Source organism: Protopterus annectens, chromosome 2.part2 (genome assembly GCF_019279795.1).
Source record: "Protopterus annectens isolate FY-2018-M chromosome 2.part2, PAN1.0, whole genome shotgun sequence".
NCBI lineage: Eukaryota > Metazoa > Chordata > Ceratodontiformes > Protopteridae > Protopterus > Protopterus annectens.
In genome coordinates, this window is record NC_056730.1 from 641,895,618 (window position 1) to 641,919,803 (window position 24,186).

General features: G+C 39.4%; 1 protein-coding gene across 5 annotated transcripts in view; it reads right to left on the bottom strand.

Moving 5' to 3' along the window:
- Window positions 1-24,186, bottom strand: part of DYSF (dysferlin) — a 3,914,743-nt gene that overhangs the window by 2,671,572 nt on the left and 1,218,985 nt on the right. For all 5 annotated transcript variants that reach the window (XM_044064060.1, XM_044064063.1, XM_044064061.1 and 2 more), the window contains exon 4: window positions 6,196-6,301. In XM_044064060.1, coding sequence (XP_043919995.1) covers window positions 6,196-6,301 — 106 coding nt within the window. The remainder of the gene's footprint in view (window positions 1-6,195; window positions 6,302-24,186) is intronic.

Genomic DNA, 24,186 nt, shown 5'->3' on the forward strand with positions numbered 1-24,186 from the left:
TGAAAAGCAAATTAAATTCATCCTATTTTCCATTCCATATGAAAATCAAATCATCAATGTATCTTCAATAAAAAAAAAACACTTTGTTGAACAGCGGATGTTGTTTTAACTTCTCTTGTTCCCAAAGTACCATTACCAAATTTGCAAAAGCTGGTGTAACTTTGGCACCCATTGCAACTCCACTTTTCTGTTTATAAAGGTTTCCATCAAACCAGAAAAAAACTGTTCTCCAGTACCAAAAATAATAACAAACATATGGTGTTTAGAGTGTTCACATTCAAATTTGAGAATGATGACAAATATTCCCTTATGGCTTCTATTCCATCTTGTTGATCTATACACATTTAAAGAGACATAACATCCAAAGATGCAAAATGCCAATCTGCAAACCATGCCTGATGCTTCTTTAGTAATTCCAATAAATGCCATGGGTCTCGAAGATAAAACTCTGAGGATTGAACTATTGGGTTCAAAATATAATCTAGATACCCTGAAATCCGTTCAGTCTTTTATGTCCGTGCTGATACTGCTGGCCATAAAGGTGGATTCATGGCATCTTTGTGTACTTTGGGAATTCCAAATAATTTCGCCATTTGAGGTAACTCATCTTTGATATATTCATAAACATCATGATCTAAATCCCCATTAGGGAGGTACATCCAAAGTACTGCCTATCATGGAAAAGCATTTCAACACTTGAATTTTATTATTTTTTTCATAACGAGTGTCATATAACAACTGTTCCATTGTTTCATTATATTTACTGCTGTCCATGATCACTAACGTCCCACTTTTATCTGTTCTCATAATACAAATGTCTCTATTAGATGATAATTCAATTAGGGCTTTTCTTTCAGACCCTCTCAAATTGTATATCCTGGATTTTCTGTCCATTTTGTTCCTTAAATCAGACTCAACATAATCTTAAAAACTTGCAACATGTAATGTAAAACTGGATTGTAAGTACTTCTTTTATGTGGTTTCCTCAAGTCTTCTTGATACTGTGAAATATCATGTAAGATGTAACTTATATTCAGTTTTCTCAGGTACAATCTAAAATCAACAATGGTTATCGGTCAGACTTGCAGATTTTGTGGGAATAAAAGACAGCCCTTTCTCTAGCACTTTAAAATGCTCGGGACACAATACTGCACAACTAAGATTCAAGACCACTGGACCAACATCTGAATTAGATATTTCAGTATTTGAATTTAATGCTTCCAATGATGTCTCCCTTTGGCTATCCTTTTGGCTTTGAATTTTCCTCTTTGGCACCACTTTGGGGTTTGAGAATTGTCTGAAAAATTTGTCAAGGGGGGGGGACCAGAGACAAAATAAGTGGAAAATCCATAGACGTACTTGGGGTTTCTTGTATTCCACATGACTGATTTTCATTCAAAATTCCTGACGATGGCCAAGCGATTTTTCCCCCTAGGAAAAATTTGCTGAAGTGGCCATTCAAAGAAGTGAGACTTTGCTGTCCATTGGTCATCAAACAGGCGTTCTCTGAAGAGGTTTTTTGACAATGTAATATAGACCCAAGTGAAGATGGTAATGACTGGAGTGGTACAAGAAATATATGAAGAGGAAGGTGAAAGTGAAGAAGTGGTAGCAAGAATTGCAGTCGGAAAATCACCTCCTACATAAATGAAATTTGTGGGTGACATTGGGTTGCACAGCTAGGCTTATAATGCTTAGTATACATCTATGAACCTATGTGAGTCAAAGAACCCAAATGGCCTAACAAAGCAATAGTGATGGTAAACAAGCAGTAGAAAATAACAAGCCAGAGAAGAGAACAAACAGATAAATTAACAGAAGAATTAAGTTACAGGGAAAAATACAGCCATCAGCAATAGTAATTAAAAAACAAAGTAAAGAGGTAATTAATAAACAGAAGATAAAACCTATAAACCAATATTTATTATTTGCAGACTGGTGTGGAACACTGATCTCACCTGGACCACTGAATACAAATGTTCTAAAGTAATACATTACATAGTTTTAAGCAGCCAGAAACTAGCCTGAATACATGATAAGGGAAAGTGTAATTGATTTTATGAAACTGAATAACAGTAAAGAAAATAAATAATCAAATTTGTTGTATAATAAGTAAAATAAAGCAGTAAAATACAAGTCATGGCATTATGTAAAGAAGTGGTGGGTTCTCCTTGATGCCTTGTAGCTCAGGGATTAGAGCAGCGGTCTAATAAATTGGGGGTAATGAGTTCTAATGTTTACCTTTAATGGGGTTAGTTGTTGGCATAATGGATAAGGTGTTTACCTCACATACACAAAGTACAGGGTTTGATTCTCACCTTTAAGGGATATTGGCAGGGTGTAAAATGATCCACAAGGGCAACTTGCCTATGAACCTAAGATGCATGTACAGATTAAATATAATGCTGAAAAAATAATATGAGTACTTGTTATCCATTTTTTAAGTGTTTGAGCTCATTCAGTATGAGAAACTGCTGCTGACCAGTTCTGCTACAAGCTTGCTTATCTCAAGGGTTTTTAGAGGAAGCTGGATATTCCAACAAGCCATTTCTTAGGATCTCTCAGTCCAAAATGTTTTGGAGTAGCTGCATAGCAGACAGGAAAACATTTTCAAAAATCTGAGAAATATGTAGAACTCATAAGGCACACCACAAGGGTTAGAATGTGACAGGCAAGTCAGAGAAGAGAACAAACAGATAAATTAACAGAAAAATTAAGCTACAGGAAAAATACAGCCCAAATTAACACTACAGAATGCAATAGTAATTAATAAACAGAAAAAGATACAACTAATGCAACGGTACTTATTTGTATGTATGTTTGTTTGCTGACTGGTGTGGAACACTGATCCAACCCAGACATTAAAGAGTCCGCACCATCATACATCCTGGTCACAGAAACATTCTAAAGGTAAACCAGAAACACCATGGGAGTATTACAGGCCTTGGGATATTCAGCATCTTTGTAGATGGCATGGAAGATCATTTGGAGGAAAACACAAAATTCCCAGACACCCAAAAGGAGCATCAATCTACAGTGAAGGCCTTTTGTATAATGTCAGTCAGCATGTCCTTGCTGCATGAGACTACATTCTGTTCATATGTGTGATCCTTGCATCATGATGCTTCAGCACTGCAGTCACAAGAGACAGAGCACTATCCTTTGCCTCCTTGTGGTCAGTTCAGATAGTCTGGTCACAAGACCAGTGTCTCTCAGCCTGGCAGTACATCACACTGCATACATATGGCATTTCAGTGGCCTCTGCCATGCATTAATAAATGGTCATATATGAAGATGTCATCAGGTAGGTTTAAGCAGGAGATTTTGTCTACCCTGTGTGACCATAACTGATGACACCTACACTTTACCTGTAAACTACAGACAGGTTGAGCTACTGCTACCTATCAGGACCTGTTAGTGCATGGATGTAGAGATACATGAAATGTGTGACTCCTGAAATACAAGGGGCATATTGTAAGAAGCATATAGCCTTGCAAAGGCCTACAAGAAGAACACTGTTGTATGTATATGGCCGGCTGAAACACAATTTCTGGTATCTAAACATTTCAGTTAGGTCCCTAAAGTATAATCAGAGTAAAGATAGTGGTACTGTCCTTTTGCACTGTTTCAAAATAAACAGTAAAAACCACATTTGGATTTGCAATCCAGCCAAGCATCTGAAAGTCCTAAATAACAATACACTGCAGTGGGAGAAAATAACAATCAAGTATCACCACTTAACCACATATCATCTTGCATGCCCCCTACTGATGTGTGCATTAGTGTACTGCTAAGATAGGCAGGAAAAAGTAAACCTGACAATCCTACAGACACAACCTCCCAAAAAGGGTACCCAGTCCTCAATTTTCTGTATGAGATTCAAGAAAGCATGGCACAACAGAGATTCTAAGCATAACAAAGCAGAACAGAACAGAAAGCATACATGCAGCTGACAATGAACGCAACACCATATTATGTATCAGTAAGCCATATGTGCACAGGAACTAGCAACAGAGCACATGAACAGAATAACAAAACACACCCCTAACGGTACAAGATCTGTGTGTCAGAGTGTGGTGGACGCAGGGGAAAGGGTTGTGGAAGACAGAGAGAAACAGAAAGTGATATATATATATATATATATATATATATATATTTATATATCTGAAGGTATACATAATATGCATGTATATAGGTGTGTGTGTGTGTGTGTGTGTGTGTGTGTGTGTGTGTGTGTGTGTGTGTACATATATATATATATTTATATATCTGAAGGTATACATAATATGCATGTATATAGGTGTGTGTGTGTGTGTGTGTGTGTGTGTGTGTGTGTGTGTGTGTACATATATATATATATTTATATATCTGAAGGTATACATAATATGCATGTATATAGGTGTGTGTGTGTGTGTGTGTGTGTGTGTGTGTGTGTACATATATATATATATTTATATATCTGAAGGTATACATAATATGCATGTATATAGGTGTGTGTGTGTGTGTGTGTGTGTGTGTGTGTGTACATATATATATATATTTATATATCTGAAGGTATACATAATATGCATGTATATAGGTGTGTGTGTGTGTGTGTGTGTGTGTGTGTGTGTGTGTGTGTGTGTGTGTGTGTGTGTGTGTGTGTGTGTGTGTACATATATATATATATATATATATATATATATATATATATATATATATATATATATATATTTATATATCTAAAGGTATACATAATATGCATGTATATAGGTGTGTGTGTGTGTGTGTGTGTGTGTACCCACAAACATACACAGAGTCAGTTCACAATTACACCATTACATCTGAAATCATTATTCCGTTACCCGAAGTGCAATTTTACACCTTGTCATTCTTTTTATCTATTTTCTCTTTTCATTCTCTTGTCGATAACTAATGGCTGGAATCACACCGGTGTCTCAAAAATACTTTCATTGAATGCAAACTTTGTTGAGAATTGGCCAAAACTGCATTTAGCAAAACAAAAGACCAAATGCACGAAGTTATTTTATGTGTGGGATTCCCCAGCCCCCTTGCACTCCTTACTTAACTAGTAGGGAACTCTCCAAACTCTCTGTTAAAGTAAACAATTTTTTCTAGCATTTCACATAGCAGTGTACAGTCAAACAACTTGGCAACTTGATCACTGCTGAACAGTACATCTGCCCTACTGGCTTGCTTGAATGTCTTAATGCAGAATGTATTAATTTTCTATGTTTTGTATTGCAGTCTAAATTAATCAGTTAGCCTTGTTCTCATCTGCATAACAATCAAGGACAAATTTAAAATGCAACTCTATAGGTATACGTAAGACTCTGGAGACCTAAATGCATACTACTAAAAGGGTTCATATTATAAGCTCGAAGGTCCTGTTCATCAAATACGAAAAGAGCGACACATATTTACCGAACCGTGAATACACTGAATGCCGTAAACCACGAAATTTAAAATCACGAATCGTCATACTCGGCCAACCCCACCACCCGCGACATACTACCTACCCAAACAAAATAAATAAATCACATACATACACTATATCTCTGCACTTAACCCGCACCCTAACCCTAAGGTCCGTAACTATCACACACTTACCCTACAGAGATATACCCAAACAATATAAATAATCCACACACATACACTTAACAAAACCTTACTTTTAACCCTGCATTAAACCTTACATACATTACCTATCTATGCACTTACCTTAACCCGCACCCTAACCCTAAGGTCTGTAACTATCACACACTTAACCTTATGGAGCTATACTGCAAACGGGCCAACTAAGACAAATCGACATTTCAAATTTCCCGGTTTTGAATGTACCCTGTTTTCGTTGTTCGTGCAATACATGTTGCTCTTTTCGTATTCGCTGAACAGGACCTTCGAGATTCTAATATGAATCCTACTAAAACTACAAAAGTCTCAAAGACTCCAATATGTGGTTATAAGGGCAGGGTTAAACAGCAGGCTACAATGCTGTTCTGATACTGCTTGAATCAGAAAAATAAAATGAAATTTGACACATTTTAAAGTATACAGAAATACAGTTTGATGACAAGAAAATCTTACAAAAAATGGAGATGTCCTTCTTCAGTATTGCATTACACTGGAAAAAAAACAAAAATAGAACAACAAGAAAAAGGAAATGTGAGTTTACAATCTGGCCTTTTCACTTACCCCAGTGCTTTGTTTCTTATTATCCAACAATGGAACACTGTAACTGGCTGCCAGACTGGAAGTGTTGAACACATCTCGCAGAGATACATTGGCTTCTGCCAAAAATCTGAAAACGAAAGCAAATAAACCAACTTAAAGGTAGAGTAAAGCAAAAAATATGTGACAACAGTGTGAGATAAGACTGAAGGAAACCAATAAAATCAATTGTCAATAAGGAAGTTGAATTTTTTTTCTGTAATCAGGATACACATGCATGTTCCCAGAGTCAGTCACCATAAGCATGCACACGCTGACTGATTATGCTAAGTGTAACTAAGTGAATACTAAATCCTTAAAATGATAAAGAGACAGAACGGGAACACGTTTACCTTCCTATTCACATGGATTCAGAAAGTTTAGAGCAAAACAGAGCTTAAATGTTATGTAAATTTACTGACGCTAGTAAATAACATGATTTTTATGGTTTACCTTTACATGTGCGTATTGCACATGGGCGACTGACAATTGTTCCAATGACAGTTTGCAAGGTTTGCAAACGTCGAATGGAAGAAGGTTCGAATGTGCAATGAGTGAATGCACAATGAGAGTCGCTCATTGCACATTCGACATTCTGGGGTAGATTGCATTATAGTGGGGAGTTGGAAATGGTTCCTTTCCTCGCTGTAGTGCAATCTCGGATTTAGAATAATAAAGTAGGGGCCGCATTACACTTTATCTAATCTTGTTGTTGACATTTATGTTTGAAACACAGCAAATCGGCTGTTCGATTTGCTGCATTTCGAACATTAACAACTGTCGCTGTTTCCAGTTTCGTTTTTACGATGCGAATATATGAATACTCGCACATGTGTGATTCGAGAATATAAAGGTAAACCGATTTTTATACACATATAAATAAAATCATGTGACCCTTCCATCAGAGCTCATTCAGTAACTAAAATAACTTAGTCTTTTTAATGAATCACATGCATGAGTCTATTTTTTTTAAACAACAGATATCTTTATTGAATTAGTATTTATGACACAGGTAATCATATACTTATATAAATGAAAACAAACCTTATTGACATATTTTCAGTCACAAACATTATACATCACCTTAAATCTTCATTACAGTCACTGTCAGTCAGACATTACATAGCTCATTCAATTCTTGCCTTCCCTTAAACCTCATTCCTCCTACAAAACATTATTCTGCATGTATTGTTCCTGGCTGTGTCATAGCTGCAGCCTGTTCACAAGCTAGAAGGAAACTATTAGCATATTTAAAATGTAAATCAGAAATTGTTACACAAAACTTCTGGGTCACTTATTCTGAAGTCTCCCCAAAAGCCAATAATAACACTAATAGAATATGCAGATGATTGTTTACCCTCATCCTCTCAGCCAACTCCCTCAGTAATCTACAACAGGACATGCAGGCCAGCCTCCACCACATCTATTACTTGATCACTAAATTCCAACTTCTTCTTAAAACAAAACAAAAAAAACAAAAAACTCCTAAAATGGGGCTTGATACTCTTCAGTATCACTTCCTTAAGTACTATTACCACTGAGCAAGTTCTCCACACCAAAGTCCTCAGCATAACTGCTGACAGCAAACTTCACTTTGAAAACACATTAAGTATGTCACCTTTAAGAATCACAAAACTTGGCATGCTTCACAAATCTAAATTGTACTTAACGGAGTCTGCCTATATACACACTGCCCAAATGCTCCTCTTACCAGCTTAACTACACTCATCCCTCATCTTTACCAACATTCCCAAAACTCACCTACATGAACTTGAACAAACTTACCATAAGGCAGCCATATCTGCAGCAAACCTGCCACACAAATCATACCACTGCACGGCCCTTAACAGATTAAATTGTCTAGTTACTTTATTTATTAATTTTTCACCAACTAAAGACAATCCACAAAATTCTCATTAAGCCTACCACTGTCAACTCTAGTAGATAAATACATCCCTACTAGGAATCTGAAATCATAGTCTCTAAATTTCCTCCAAGTACAAAGATCAAACAAACGATAAAGAGTTTTTAATCCAGAGACAAGTAACAAGTGAGCACTTTCGTGGACTAAGCCACTTCATCAGACAATATAATGTAAAAACTCTTTAGGTTATATACCCAACAGTTCAATTAATTATGCTAATGTATAACTCTTCCCTCCTGACTTAAAGTCATACTGTATTCATCATAGACTCTTCTCCAGATAAAATTCAAATACAAAATTTCTTTCTGAAAACCACTTAACAACATTAACATACATAATAAGCCAAAATTGAACTCTCTATATAAAAATTCTCACAATAACATCACTATATACAATATAATAAAAATACAAATTAAAAAACAACAGTAAATTTGTAAGCATAAAACAGCATGGCATTACAACTGCCAACTACTTTTTTAGGTCTCTGGCTAATAATAAGGGCTTAATATTCAGTTTATCATTGAGACCCTTTCCCATATTCGCCCTGATTCTCACTATTCATTCTAGTTTCTTAGTCTCTGTCTTCAACTTGACATCTCCCCCTCTACAGTTATTAACTACCCTGTCAATTACCATAAAAGTAAAGGTGTATGCAACACCATACCTCTCAACATGTCTTGCCAAAGCATTAGTGTCTGCCATCCTCCCTATATCATAGAGGTGTTCCCTCATCCGATTCCCTTAACCTCCGTGTTGTCATGCCAACATAAAAGGTGGTGCAGGTCAAGCAATGTGCAAGTAAACAATGTTAGTGCTATTGCAATTAGCTATAAGTCTGAATTTGAATACTCTGTTCAAATCCAGATGCAGGAATTCACCATTAGGATCCACGTGCACACATAAATTACATTTGCCACAAGGAAACGTGCAAGAGACACCACTGCAAATATGGACAGTACACTGACAACGCCATACCCTGCCTATGTTTTTTCATACAAAATCTGATATCCAGGCATTCAAGTACAAGTAGATGGAGGGTTTGTTGGAACTGCATGTACATCTTGCATTAAAACCCTTAGTGTGCATGCCAGAGGACCACAGTGGTTTCATAGGTACTCATTCTCACTGTGTTGTGTTTATTGTGTATTCATAGGGCAAGCTATTGCTAAAGATATACCTGTATAGGCTGGGAAACAGTAAAAGGTGGATGATGGTACCCATTATATAAGCTGGTGACTATGACATGATACCCATCTCAATCACAGATAACACTGTGGCACTCTCTGTCTCTATCCTGACTTGACATCCAAGTGCAGAACACATCAACAGTGTGTCCTTGTATACAGACAAACCCAAAGGCACACATTCTGAACACTCACTCCCCTCCCTGCCTGTGAGCAGCATTGATGCTTCCCCTGTGGCTACAGCAGAAACAGATGAGCACACTGTGTATGATGTAGGTATGCCACCATACAGTAGCATTACAGGGATGCCTGATGTCATGTGTTGCAAGCAGCTCCTGACATGCAAACATCAGCTATGCCCTATTAGCAGACATCCTGAATTATTATCCAAGCACAGACTGTGGGTACCTGGGAGCCTATGAAGCTGACTGTTGTGCTGAGTGGCACTTAAGAAGATGTCACCCAACACTGCCAGCTGCTTCATGAGTGCATGGAGTCCAGGCACACTGTAGTGACAGGTCAGATTAGGTCTGCAGTGCCACATAGTGCTTGGAGGTTCATCTCCATTTGAAGATCCACCAGTATCACCATAACTGACAAGGCTAGCAGTGTTACTGTGGTTAGAATAAAGTATGTACCCAGGGTGGCCCTGCAAGGAAAGCCATCGCAAGGTATGCAGTCCTTACCAATGTCAAGTAGTACCCTTCACTACAGTGACAACAGTATCCAGCCTCCATAAGCAAGATATCTGGCCAGCAAACACCATCTAAGCCATGATCCAGTAGCTGCATGACATCCCTGATTTGGGAGGACCATGTCTTTCTGTATCAGGCCAGCAGAATGACCACAGTTCATAGTCACATAGTACCACCAATACAGATTACAGGAGGACGTAATTCCTGATACATGGTACTCACTTTCTTGAAACCCCTGTCTCTGCCTCCTGTGAAATGCCACCTTCATTCATGTGTGTGCAAAAAATGTGCCATTGTTTCCCTGGCCAGTGTGCACATGTGATGGTGACTGTGATCCATTCCAGCTTACCTTCAGTATGGTTTTATATGGTAATGTTTGAGGTACAGTAAGTGTAGATGACATAGGTGTGGCCGTGGCAGGGCTAACCACCCAGCAGTGTGAACCTTAGCTCTTGATGATATTCACTGTTGAAGTGACACCCTGACTCCATGTGCAAAAATTTTAAAAGGGGTTCTGGATGGATGTTTGGTCAAACCATACACTGACAAGCACAGCCAGCTATTAACACTGATTGTATCATGTTTATGCAGTATGAAACTGCACTGTCACCATGTGCTCCATAGCACCCATAGTTCTGGACTAGACATTATCTCTTCACCCACCTTGCCATAAACTGTACCCATATGGTGAGGGGAGGGGTGGCAGCAGCCTTTTCAACTGTTGTGCCTCACTTTGACTTGATGATGGTGTTGATGCACCTTCTTTGCTGGCTGCATGTGTGTGTGTGTGTGTGTGTGTGTGTGTGTGTGTGTGTGTGTGTGTGTGTGTGTGTGTGTGTGTGTGTGTGCTGGTATCACTGGCCTCCCCAGCATATTAGGTAGTATTCCACAAGCTAGGAACATTACGTAGGCTGTGGCAGGGTTGTTCCTTTAGTGCACTACCAGACAAATTAAGGCAGTAAAAGGAGACTTTGTGCAGGCCAAAAATATCCTCAATGATGTTGCATGTTTTAGAAAAAGAGGTGTTGTATTTCAATTCAACCATGCCCTTTAGACTCTGTACAGGTATCACTAGCCAGAGCTCGAGTAGTACTTACTGACTAGATGGCCCTATAGAATGTCATAAGTGCCATGATTATGAATGGTATATGCTGCCTGGGAACTATGTAAACACTTTATTTATTATCCCAAGTGTGTCATGCAGTAGCCATTTCTGTACACAAACCTTAGTACTCTGGGCTAGGCACACAGCATCTCAGGGAGGAGGGCAATGTCACAGAAGGCTAGCATGGAGACAGCTCTCACCTGTATTTGGGTAGGAAACCATGTATGTTCAACTACATATAAAAACATTATACCAAGGTACTTGGTTAGTATTCTAGACTCAGAAGGCTGAGAAATACTCAACACTTGCACTATTGGTCTCTGAAATGTTCTTAAAGCTTGGACAGAGACACCTATGCATACCTTAATCTCTACAGGTATGGGAAGGTCATGCATTCCTACTGGCTCTGTGTTGGGTGACACATATCAACCAAGGCAAGGGAACAACCAATAATCTTCTGGTCAGTAAAGTTATGGTATGTCACCCACTATTGGTGCCACTTCCTAGGGTGCACAATGACACTTGTGCATACCAGTGGGAAGCGGCAGCACTAGTCACTACTCTGTACTACTGCATGTACTATGCTGCTAACCCTACTATTCTTGCTGTCTACAGCTCTGATACTTCTGGTGGGCTTTACCCATTTTTAGTCAGGTATGCAATTTCCTCACATACGACTAAGCAATCACATAGCATATATTTGCACATTATGACCTCATTTCTCTATCTAGTTTAATTTACATGTCATTATATGGTCACTTGCATGTATCTTCTGCACAGCATTTGTGCTCCCAGCACTGTAGTGCAACATGGGAATATGAATCGCTACCAGACTTCATGTCTGATTCCCTCACAATGGCATGCTGCATACTATGTAACTTGTCTATAAATCCAAGCCCAAATAGATGAGATAGCTGTTAGTTTAACAGTTATGACTCAGTAATGCAACACTTATGCTAAAAGGGGGTTGATAAAGATATTTCTTGGTTTATCTTGCTTTGTAAGAATTACTTTTAAATTGTTAACTGTGCTTGCAAATGATATCAGAAGAAAAACTTGACACAATGTATAGATGTTCTGTTAAAATGAAACTTGAAAGTCCTCCAGGTAAGTTTAATGACTGGCGCTAAATGGTTTGTGAAAATCTTTTGTTAAATATCTTACTTGACTAAGAGACCAGTATTCTGAGAAAAGTCTGTGCTGCATTGCAGCTTCACTTTTTTTCCTGTGTGAATAAACAAATGTCCAAATCTGACTAAAGACTAAGAAGGGCTGGGTGGCAGAGTGGCTCACTGACTAGCATTGTCACATCAGACCAAGAGGTTCTCTAGTTTGGTTCTTGGCCGATATACCTTCTGTTTGGAGTCTGCACATCCTTCCAATGACTGTGTGTGTTTTTTTTTTTTTTTGTTACATTGGTTTCCTTCAACATTCATCCCAAAGATATGTATTAGGCGGATTAGCAACTCTAAAATTTCTATAGTTTTGTGTGTGTGTGTGTGTGTGTGTGTGTGTGTGTGTGTGTGTGTGTGTGTGTGTGTGTGTGTGTGTGTGTGTGTGTGAACGCATGTGCACATGTATGTGTGAGCGTATGCACATGCATGTGTGTGTGTGATACAAAAGAAAGGGTAAGTGATCTACTTCTGTTTCTTACTTACCTAATAAACTATGTGGATGGTGGCAGCCATCCATGAAGTCACTACTAGAGTTAGACTTGATTTGACAGAATTAGCTGCACAAATTGCGGATGATTGCAAATTAGGAGCTGTCATTGAATCCTCCACTGACACAACTGTTCTGTAGGAAGGGCTGACACAGACAAGTAACTGGTGTTAGAGCCACAGACTGAAACTAAATGCTAAGAAATGCATAATAGTTTGGGAAGTCATCCACCCCTGGTAACTATACTGACAATAAACCACCTTAAACAATATACTTCACCAAATACTACAATGACAAAATCTTTGCAAAAACCCAGTCTTCACATTTACTAGTGTATTCTTACTATATAGGAGACTGGAATCTCACCAAAGAAGGAAATTATGTAACACTACTATTCAATTGTAAACTTCTTGTTTTATTTTTCACCTGTCATATCTTCAGTGTGTGTATATATTCTATGTTTTTTTCTTCCTCTTATTTCAGTAACATTGTGACGTGTTTAATTATTGAGTTCCTTTGTATTTTGCTTGTGGAGCTTTTCTCGCCGGGCCTCCACTGAAAATGGGTCTCTGACCCAGTGGACTTTCCCAGCAAATGTTAATAAATATAAAATAAATAGCACACCCCTAAGACTTGACCCAGAAGTCAGGGACTTAGGGACACACATAGACAGTAATCTAGCCTTTGATCAGCACGTGTCTACAACAGTGAGGAAATTCACTCTATGTTGTGCAATTTATAAACACAGGTATGGCATCTAGGTCCAAGGAAGTCATAGTTCCACTGTATTCGGCATTCATCAGACCTGTCACTGAGTATGATGTCCCCTTTGGTATGTGCCTAACCAGGCATTACCAACAAGTGGAACTTCCACAAAGGTTCCGCACTAAAAGAATACAGGCTGTAAGTAACATGTCCTTTGCAGACTGCCTCAAGGCCCTATCCCTGTTTTCTGTCTCAAACAGGCGTGTTGAAGGGAAATCTATGTCTGGCATACACGACATTGTCAGACCTTACTCTGATGGACTTCCTGCATATCAGCAAAACAAACAACACCAGAATTGCCCATTCTAAACACTTAAACATTGCCTGTGATATAAATAGCACCTGCTGGAGAGACAGGTATGTATTCCAGAGACTACCCCTTCTCTGGAACAGGCTCACCATTCACGTGAGGCAGAGTTCCTCCCTAACTCCATCCAAGTTTAACTTAGACAACTGGACAGGGAACAACAAATTCATCCCTGGTTTGAAACTTATGCCTTTAATGGGCACAGGCAGCCTGTAAATGGTTAATCTCCAAGGTGTTCATAGGTGTGTACTAGGCTAATGGCCCTGAGAACCTTTACAAGCCTAGCCCATAGGATTACCCTGGCACTGTGCCACCCAACAGTAGTTCCCAGTGCCTCTGTCGAGTAGAGCCACTAGAGTGATCCCGGGTTGAATTTTCTATTTCCCATCCACTCATCAAGATTTCTCTTGAAGAGCCAGTGAGGTGCTATGTTTGACATGTATGGGAAGTCTATTCCATAGCATGGGCAGTCTCTGGGATATGAACCTGTCCTTCCAGCATGTTCAGTTGACTGTAGTAATGAGGTTGGGGTCTCTGCAGCGTGTGGTGTGGAGGGATTGGGATTTCTTTAGATGTAGCATTTCTAACATAGGTGAGTCAGACATGGCTTTGTAAGTCAAGCAGAGATCGCCTCTAAGTAGGCAATCTGAGACAGAGAATTGTTGGAGTTGTTTGAGTCTGTCCATATAGGGCAACTGTTTAAGGCCTAGGATCATCTTTGTGAGGTACTTTTGTGGCCTCTCCAGTTGTTGCAGGTGTCTAGTGAGGTGCATGCCAAATGTGGCATTGTACTCGATGACTGGCCTAATGAGGGAAGAGTAGAGGGAGACAATGACCTCCTTCCTCCCGGATGCAAAATCCTTAATAATGAGATGTGCCACATAGAAGGACTTTCTGACCACAGCGGCAATGCGGTGTTCAAAAGAGAGGTTGCTGTCAACTTGTGTTCCCAGATCTCTAACGCCTTCTGTGTAAACTACCATTGATGTGGTAATTCATGGGAACTGGGATTTTCCCAAGGGGATAATGACATTTTTTGGCATTGAGCTTAAGGCTATGGTTCTGACACCAGTTATTGGTCTCAAGGAGGCCTTTCTGCAGGATGTGAACATCACTTGGGGAGTTAATAATAGCTCACAACTTGCAATCGTCTGCGAACTTTGTCAGCCAGAGTCCCTTCGTACTGGCCTGGACTTAAAAACATTTGCCAGTTGTGCAACTTTAAGCAAGTCATTTGAAGCAAGAATGTGCTACAGAACAAATTGAAAATTGGGCTAGGTTCCCCCAACAACCTCCTGAACTGCATATCCATTAAGTGCTTATAAACCCATTTTTATCATTTACAATTTCATACCGATATGATAGTATTTTTTGAACTGCTTCTGAGAAGGTACAACATTTTTTCTGTGAAAAAACTACATACAGTGGCCAAACTGCTCTTTGACAGATACTGCCCCATCCAACAAAACAGAATTAAGATGTGAGCCTTTAGTGTCCTTAGCTACCCTACATCATCCGTTGTCCCACGAAAAAGATTCAGTTTATATACTAGTGGTGCTGCTGTAGAAAACATGCCACAGTAACATTTTAAATTGCTGTTAGAGTTGCACAGCACCTACCAAAAAGTCATACATATTAGTCAGTGATCACATCAACAACTCAGTGCTTTCAAGAAGAGCATGACCCCCCCCAAAAAAAACAATCCATCCACTTTCCCAGTAAACCTCAGATGTCTGATCAGAAAGTGAAACAAGGACCATAATTTCTGCCTGTTACTCCTAGATGTATACAAATCCCTGCCAAGCTGTATCAATGGCAGTTTTGAACAAATCATGTAAACGCCATTTGCTTTTGCACTAACTTGCCCCTCCCACGGAAACACTGCCAGCTTCTCTGCACAGTTCTGACCTGTGACAAAAGTTAAAGACGCAGCAATCATCCCAGTAATAACCTTAACACTTGCCCACTAACAAATGATCTCCCCCTAGGACTAGCAAGACCACACAAATGTCCTGTGTTCTCACATACGCCTTGCTTCCTTAGCTACCACAGCCTCCTTACCAACCAAGAGACAACCGCCTTCTGTGTACCCTTATACTAAGATCTTGAGAAGCCCAGCTGACTTAAAAAACAGGCTTGTGCGCCAAGCTCTTCAGAACTTTCATGCCAACAGAGTGGGGCTGAACCCTGAAATGATATTGCCTGGAAAAGAAAAACAAATGGATGTCCACACACTGACATAAAAACAACACACCAAAAAAACAAGGTACAACTACTGCTGAATGTTTTAACATCTATTGATATGGTAAGCTTACACAACTGTATCCTGTTCTTCATACTGACCACTGCTACTGTAGCTTAAACTATACAAATAAACTACAGACTTTATAACTGGGAAGTGGAAGGAAGGGTGTGGAAGTCTCTGGAAAATGGTCCTAGCAACACCTGTCCTAGACCTGGAAAAAGTATTTACTTTATAGTGCTTTGTAAATGTACAGACAGCTTCTTGAACACTGCAAGTCCAATTCTTTCTAAAAAAGGTGTAGATGAAACAAAAATACCACTTTAGGTATAAAAGGATTAGCTTTCAAAGAAACCTTGCCTCTGTCAAAAATGAGATACGGTTGGCAGAAACATCAGCTTGCAACTCCAGATGCTCTTCAGAACAAAACTGCTTTCCATTTTAAGGCATCTGCTTGTACATGTTTCATCTCCCAAGCCTCTGCTTACACTTATCAAGGGTACCTGAACTTCTCACAGATTAGGGATGCATGGCTAGGCTTAAAAGGTTCCTTGTGGTCGTTAGCCTACTAAACACCTATGAACCTATGGAAGGAAGGGTAGAACCTGAAGCCAGTATGTACAGTAAAGAACAGCTACACAATAACTTGTAGTCCCTGACCACAGATGCACTAAGATATAATTAAGTAAAACACTGAAAAGTTATGTTGTATAATAAAACTCTGCTATATACAGTTTACAGTTCTTAAAAAATTAAAAAAGTCATAGAACAGTGGGGTGCTCAAAAAGCATAACATATAAAAAGTGCAAGTTACTAAAATAAGTGAATGTTACTGTATAACATGAGCAACACTACCAACTTTTATCAAAGCATTTCCTCTCTGCAGATGTCTTCCGTTTGGTACATGCATTAACAAGATTATTTTGTTAAATGCAACCCTTGACTAAAGCCTTTTCTTTCAGAAAAACATAATCAATAATAACATTTATTTCAGCATGGTACCTGGGATGCCTGTCTACCAGTGCAAGCTGATAGGTGGGGCATGCAGTCTGCTGGCCCTATTAAGCGTTCTGATAGCTAATACTGTCATTCTATAAAAAGTAGGAAATAGCTTCTGACCTGCTGAAAGAAGAAACATGTTTAAACTACCTTACTTCTGACAGAGAGGTATTTATTTTGACAGTTGTCAATGAAAGCTTATATAAATACTTCACGGCATACAAGTATGATATGTAGCTGTGGAGAAAGAACATTTCTAAATCATGCATCTGATATTCCTAAAGGAGAGTAGCTATGTCATTCAAAATGTCAACACCTGTTTCTTCAGCCTTTGTAATCACAGCTTGATATTATTAAGTTAATAATACTTAAATGAGTTTTGATTAAGACAAGATTATCTGTTTTAGATCAAGAGCTACAACTCCTGTAAATATTTCCCATTTTAAGGATGGTAGGAATCAGTGCATCCAAGTGCACTGCATTCCTTACATTTGTGTTTAACAAAAGTCAGCCTTTGACATCTTATGTCTGATGAAGACTTCTTAAAACAATGGTGTTGTAAGTGTGATGGGATGGATAGTGCTTTACCTGCCTGTTGACGTATCTGTAATCATTATGTCCATGCATCACAACCACTGGGACATCACAGATAGTGGTGTCACTGATACATAGAAAGTGCTACTCAGTAGGTTCCTGTGGGTCTTGAGATGTTATCCTGTGTCAGATAATAGTAACACCAGCACAGCATAACACAGTATGAAGACTGGTGCATCTGACACCAGAGTAAAAGGAATTCCGTACAGGTAGTGAAATATTGTAAAACAACGTTTTCTTATTAAAAGAACTAAATAAAATAAAAAAAGAGTTCAACTGCGTTGCAATACTTGTTATTTCCTATCTCTGCTGGTTTTGTCAACACCTTAATCCTCAATACTTTCCTACTTTCATAAGTTCATAGAATGTTACTAGGCTAACGACCACTTGGGCCCTTACAAGCCTAGTCACTCGTCCTCAAACCATTTGGCTTATAGGTATCATGGGGGCATGTTAGTAGGCAGGTAGCTAAGAATTTGTAGGAGGATGTTAGAATAATACTTTTCTTAATGGACGTCCTCTGTCCATAAGAGACATGGGGGCCAGACTGGGGATAAAATTGCTATTTTTCATCCAATTGTCAAGGTTTTGTTTGAATAGGGTCAGGGATGAACTCTGTTTTACGTGTATGGGCAGCCTATTCCATAGTGTGGGGATCCTTTGGGACACATATCTGTCTATCCAGCATGTTCTGTTTATGTCACAAGCGAAATTTAGATCCCTGGATCTAGTGTTTCTGGTGCTGTTTCTTTTGAGCATGTGCAACAGATCCATCAGGGCTTGGACTGAAGAAGACTGTAAGCCAGACAAAGATCCCCCCTCAGCAGCCTGTAGGAGCCTGAATACAGAGACAGAGACTTTAGCTGATCAGTGGACAGGGTATTCACACCCTGAATTCTCCTGGTGAGAAATCTTTGTGGATGTTCCAACTGTTGAAAGTGTCTTATTCGATGCATGCCAAAGAGGGTACTGTATTCAATGACAGGTCTGATAAAGGCCAAGTGGTACTATAACTTCCCTTGACCTGGATGCCATTTCCTTACATATAAGCTGGGTAAGACAGAATGATTTTCATATTATTTTAGCTACATGTTGGTCAAAGGCCAGATTGCTCTCTACATCCGTTCCCAGATCCCCTACTACTGGGTTGACTCTTAGGGGTGTTTTACTGATGGAGTAATTAACTTGCATTGACAGTTTCCCAAAGGGCATTATAATGTGTTTTTTGGCATTGAGTTTTAGGCCATGGCTTTGACACCAGTCATTTGGCTGTGTTAAACCCATGTGCAAGATGTCTGTGTCTTGGAGGAATCTATAATACCTTCCAATTTAAAGTAATTTGTGACCTTGGTAAGCCAGAGACCTTTAATGTTAGCCTTGACTACTGAGACGTAGATGCCAAACAGAAGCGGGCCCAGCACAGAGACCTGGGGTACTTCACTGGTGACCAGTCATTTGGTGGAAGTGGTCTCACCAGTCCCGACTTTCTAGGTTCTATCTGTGAGCCAGCCAACAATCCAGTGAATTATTTAAGGGTTTATGCCTGGCTCAGAGAGCTTCTTAACAATGTTCGAGTAGATTATTGTATCAAATGCCTTAGCCAGGTGAAGATGCACAGTATGCACCTTTTACCCATTGCCTTGGTGACCCTCTCAAAGAAGTCTACCAGGTTAAGTAGACATGATCTTCCCTTATCAAAGCCGGACTGGGATGGATCCACCATCTGTAGGTAGCAAGTGTCCTTGTTTATCATTTCCATGGTAATTCATTCCATGGTTTTGCACATTAGGCTTCTTAGACTGATGCGTCTGTAGTTCCCTGGGCTGGTTAATGGTTCGCCCTTGTGGAGGACAATCACTGTTGCAGTCCTCCATTCACTTGGAACATAGCCTGTTTGAAGGGTATAGTTGAAGAATGCCTCCAATAGTCCTGACAGGTCATATTTTAGACTGTTCAAGAGGAACCAGGGATGTTGTTTTTGGGACCCATGGCAAAAGTTTTCTTGACTTTAGAAAGTGCTACTAGTTCCTGGTCCTTGCTGATAGCTGAGGAAAGTGTCTTGGAGGGGATTTCACCTGGTGGCACAGGGGGAGGAGTGGAGAGGTGACGTATGAACTGAATTTATCAGCCAGTAGATTTGCTATGTCATCCTGATCAGTGTAGGTGGTGGTGTTCACCACCAGTGCAGCACACTATTGTGTGTACCTCTAAGGTTTCAGACATAGCTGAAGAAAACCTTCTGATTGTCCTTAGTCTGCAAGGCTATCCTGACCTCATAGCTGGCCTTATTATTACCCAAAGAAAGTCTTTACCTAAAAATTACTCCATTAAATGGAAGCAGTAAAACAGAGCCACCCTGTTGTATGTGGGTGACAAGCTCCCACCTACACTCCATATTAATGATAAGCAACTCTGTAATCACCAGAACTTAGAAAAATAAATAAGCCTGTCAGGTTGTGGCACCCCAGAGTCTGCAAAACTTTTAAAGATATTGTCATTTTCAACAGAATTTAAACAACTCATATTAGATGCTTCTGCTACAGTAAAAGTGGGTTCAGTGATCTTACCTGACACCACTAGAGGATACCTAATGCACCATGGGTGATGAACTTAAGGCATTTCTGGTGAAGTTGTAAGGGTCAAGCCATGACCACAGCTCATCTTGGTGGAAGGTCAAAACTCACCTCTTGCTTAATGAGGCTAGTTTGATACACTTATACCTAGTTAGTAGGCTTACAGGATCATCTTCTTTATTTCTTCTGAGATCATCCTTTCTGTAAAGGCCTGTAATAGAAGCTTAACTTATTAACTGGGTAAGTTTCCTAATTCCCTTAACATATACACCATGACAGAGATCAAAGTTAGGTTTTTCATTCTTTGTTGACTGGGAAATACTTTCAAGATTGCTTTACAGAATGACACTGGAGCTTTGGTCCATTTAAATGACTTGCTAACAGCTCCACAACACTGAAGTACATTCTTTAGGAATCAAACCTAAACCTATACAGTGCAGGAAATGACATATATGCAGCTAACTTTACCCTCTAAGGCACAATGGCAAAAACTTAAAGCATGGTATCGACAGAAGCGAAAAATATCCTCAGCAGTTATGTAACAAACAAGAATCCAACAAAATAAGTACCACTCTGTTTTGGCAATGAAAACTGGATATTAAGAACTCAGATTGTCTACATGGTTAACAACAGACAATTCCCATGCCAGTGAACTGCAGATTACATATACAAACAGACAAATGAACACAGAAAATGAAATAAAACAAAGTGACCACAAATACAGCTTACCAAATTAAAACAAAACTGCATTTCATATTGGCCACTGCAGTGGCATAGAGGGATGAAACCCTAAATACAGCCCAGTCAACACAAGTTTGATTAGCAGCTTGGGTGACTGACAGAGCGGTAGGGAGGGATGGGAGTGCCCGTACTGTTGAGAGGGCACTCAGTGCTGACACTCCCTAAAGGATGGCATTATCCAAAGAGGGGAGTTGCCCTTTGATGTAATCAATCAGCATGGGAAGGGGCATAGAAAGGGAAAGTGGACAGGCTATATAAAGTAACCCCCATACACAGACAGCTGAACCCCCAGGACACCCTTAAGATCCACAACCTGCCCCAGCAACACAGAAGCAAATCCAGAATGTTAGCAGGATAGTTGGCAGACTCTGCATGGATGTAGGACACTGTAGGCTATGCCTACAAAATGAAGTCAGAGGGGAAAAATGCATTTCATAAAAGCGCATTTATACCACTACAGTGTTAGGTTACAAATAATGTAAACATATTCAGAAATCTAGTAGTTGATAACAAGCAACAAAACAGTTGGGCATAGCAATAGCCATTTGGGGTTCTCACCTCTCTTTGACAATGCAGGTTATACTCCCAAACCTTAAATGGTTTTGGATAAATTTTAAAACTACTACAAGTTCCCGGCTGACACTAGCTGTGTGGGAATTGCAGGCGGTATTTGCAGCTCTGAGCCCTATCACCACGGTGGTGCAGCGGTAGCGTTGTTGCCTCACAGCAAGAGGTTCTTCCGTTCAATTCTCGGCTGGAGTGCGGGGAGTGCCTTCTGTGTGGAGTCTGCATGTCCTCCCCGCGGTTGGGTGGGCGTTCGAAAGACATGCGTAAATGGGTGTGCCTTCGCTGAAGTTTGAACGTCGAGTTGGCACCTCGGCGTTCGTGAAAATCATCTACTGCCAATCATTAGCGGACCAGAGTTCCGCTGTGGCGACCCTTAACCGGGAAAAGCTGAAAGACAAAACATTTGCAGCTCTGAGCCCTACACTCTTAATACAAATTCTAGAATACATAAGAATCCAAAATAAAAATAAAAAACTTTCAAAACTTCAAAATAAAAATAATAAGGCTTCAGATCTTTAGAAACCTTTGTCAGTTTTATTTTTGTAGATAAGCACTTTTGTTAAAAATACTTCATTGCATCTATAAAAACAAGTTTACAATTCCAAATTTAAACAGATACAATAACAGTGCTAGAGTGTAGGAGGCATTTCCAAAACCTATTCAGAGAAAATAAGGTGAAGCCCAAATGAACATGAATGAAAAGGAAGCAGCCAATCAGTGAATAACAACCCAGCTGATCTGATACAGTGTGCCAGTATTATCTTTGTTTGCCTACTATGTTATGATAAGAGGAAAAAGCAGAGGGGTTGCACAGAACACTCCTAGACCCCAAGGTTGAAATGATCTTCATAAATCAACTAATATTTGAGTACAAAATAACATAAACCCTTTATCACATAAATCCACTAAGACATGTATTGTCTCACCAGAGAAATTATTAAGAAATATTTAGTTTTCAACAACGCAGCAATCATTTAAACAGTTATATTGTACAGCCACATTTACAGGGCTGTTTGAGGCCTAATTACTCAATTTAAGATGCTCTAAACATCCGCATACTTATAATCTGCAAACATTTATACCAAAGTAAGTTATGCATAGATCTAAATTAAGCCGCTTAGTTTAGACAGCTGTAGAATATTCAGACCTCTGTATTTTACAAGGTTTCTAAAATATGCTTAACATACTTGTGTCAGCTCTGACTGTGCAGAGGGATAAAGCCCTGACTATCACCCTGGTGACTCAATTTCACTTAGCATCTCTGACACCTGACAGAGCTTGCACAGAAGGTGGGTATTGGAGATCAAGTGGTCTTTCTCTTAGGGAAGGTTTGAAGTTCAAGTGGTACTGGACAAAAAACATACAGAAGAAAAATATATACAAATGTACGCAGTTAAATACAAACAGCATGCCTGAATACACCCTTGAACACACTCTGATTTTGATGATTTTCCAAACAAGTGGTATACAACTTACAGATATTTCACCCCAAACAAAAGGCCCTGAAAACATGCATTAATAACAGCGCATATCAAGCTAATACAATTGTACTGTTTGCTTTGGTTGCATTAAAAAAAAGTTGCTCAGACATACACATAAACATAACCCAAGGATATGTTGTAAATTACCAAACTGAGAAATAGAGATACAAACAGATGCCCCATAATCTGCTGCCAGTAAACTCCTTTGAAAGCTTAAAGAGCAACAGAATGAAGACATCAGTAAACTCCTCTAAAAAAGCCAGACTTCCTGCAGTAACAGAACAAACATTTTGATCTGTTAAATTAAATTGTGTTCTTTTAAATTGTTCTAACTAGCAAGTTAATAACCCCATCATCAGCCAGTACCAGTGGATCCACCAGTGACTATTCAGTTTCCATAAATCATTGAGCCTTCAGTCATGGACACACTTTCATAGTTATTAGCCTGAGTAGTCTGCAGCTGTCTTATGTTTATTTAAATTGTTTATTTGGTCTAGGTCTCCGGTTCGATTCTCAGCTAGAGCGTCTTCTGCGTGGAGATATGCGTGAATGGGCGTACCTTCGTTGAAGGTTATGCGTCAGGGCTGGTAACTCGGCACGTAAAAATCAACTACCAATCATTAGCGGACCGGAGTTCTGCTGTGGCGACCCCTAACTAGGAAAAGCCGAAAGACACAAACAAATTTGGTCTAGGTCTCTAATACTGTCAGACCCCCACACGACTGAACTAGGTTAAATTTGACCCATAACCCATTACTGTAGGTACAGATGAAGCATACAAACACTGACTGCGCACTGAAATGGTTACAAATGTTGCATTTCACTGTCTCATACCACTGAATTCTCATTTCACTTCCCCTGTTTGTTCTTATCAAGCTGTTAAACAGTAAATTAACTTAAGAAAACAACAGAAAAAAGAAACACTTCATATTAATTATAATGGTGTAATTTTAAAAGATAAATGTTCTAATCTACAAACTAAATAAAGTACAGTCGTGTAAACTGCACTTATAACAGTAGCCATTCAAATTCCTCTCTTCTATGGTAGCATTTAACTATCTGTACTGGTTGTATCCTGCTTAGGGCACAACAACTGGCCAGCTTCACAAAACTCAGGCCCCTCCCATACCCTGACTA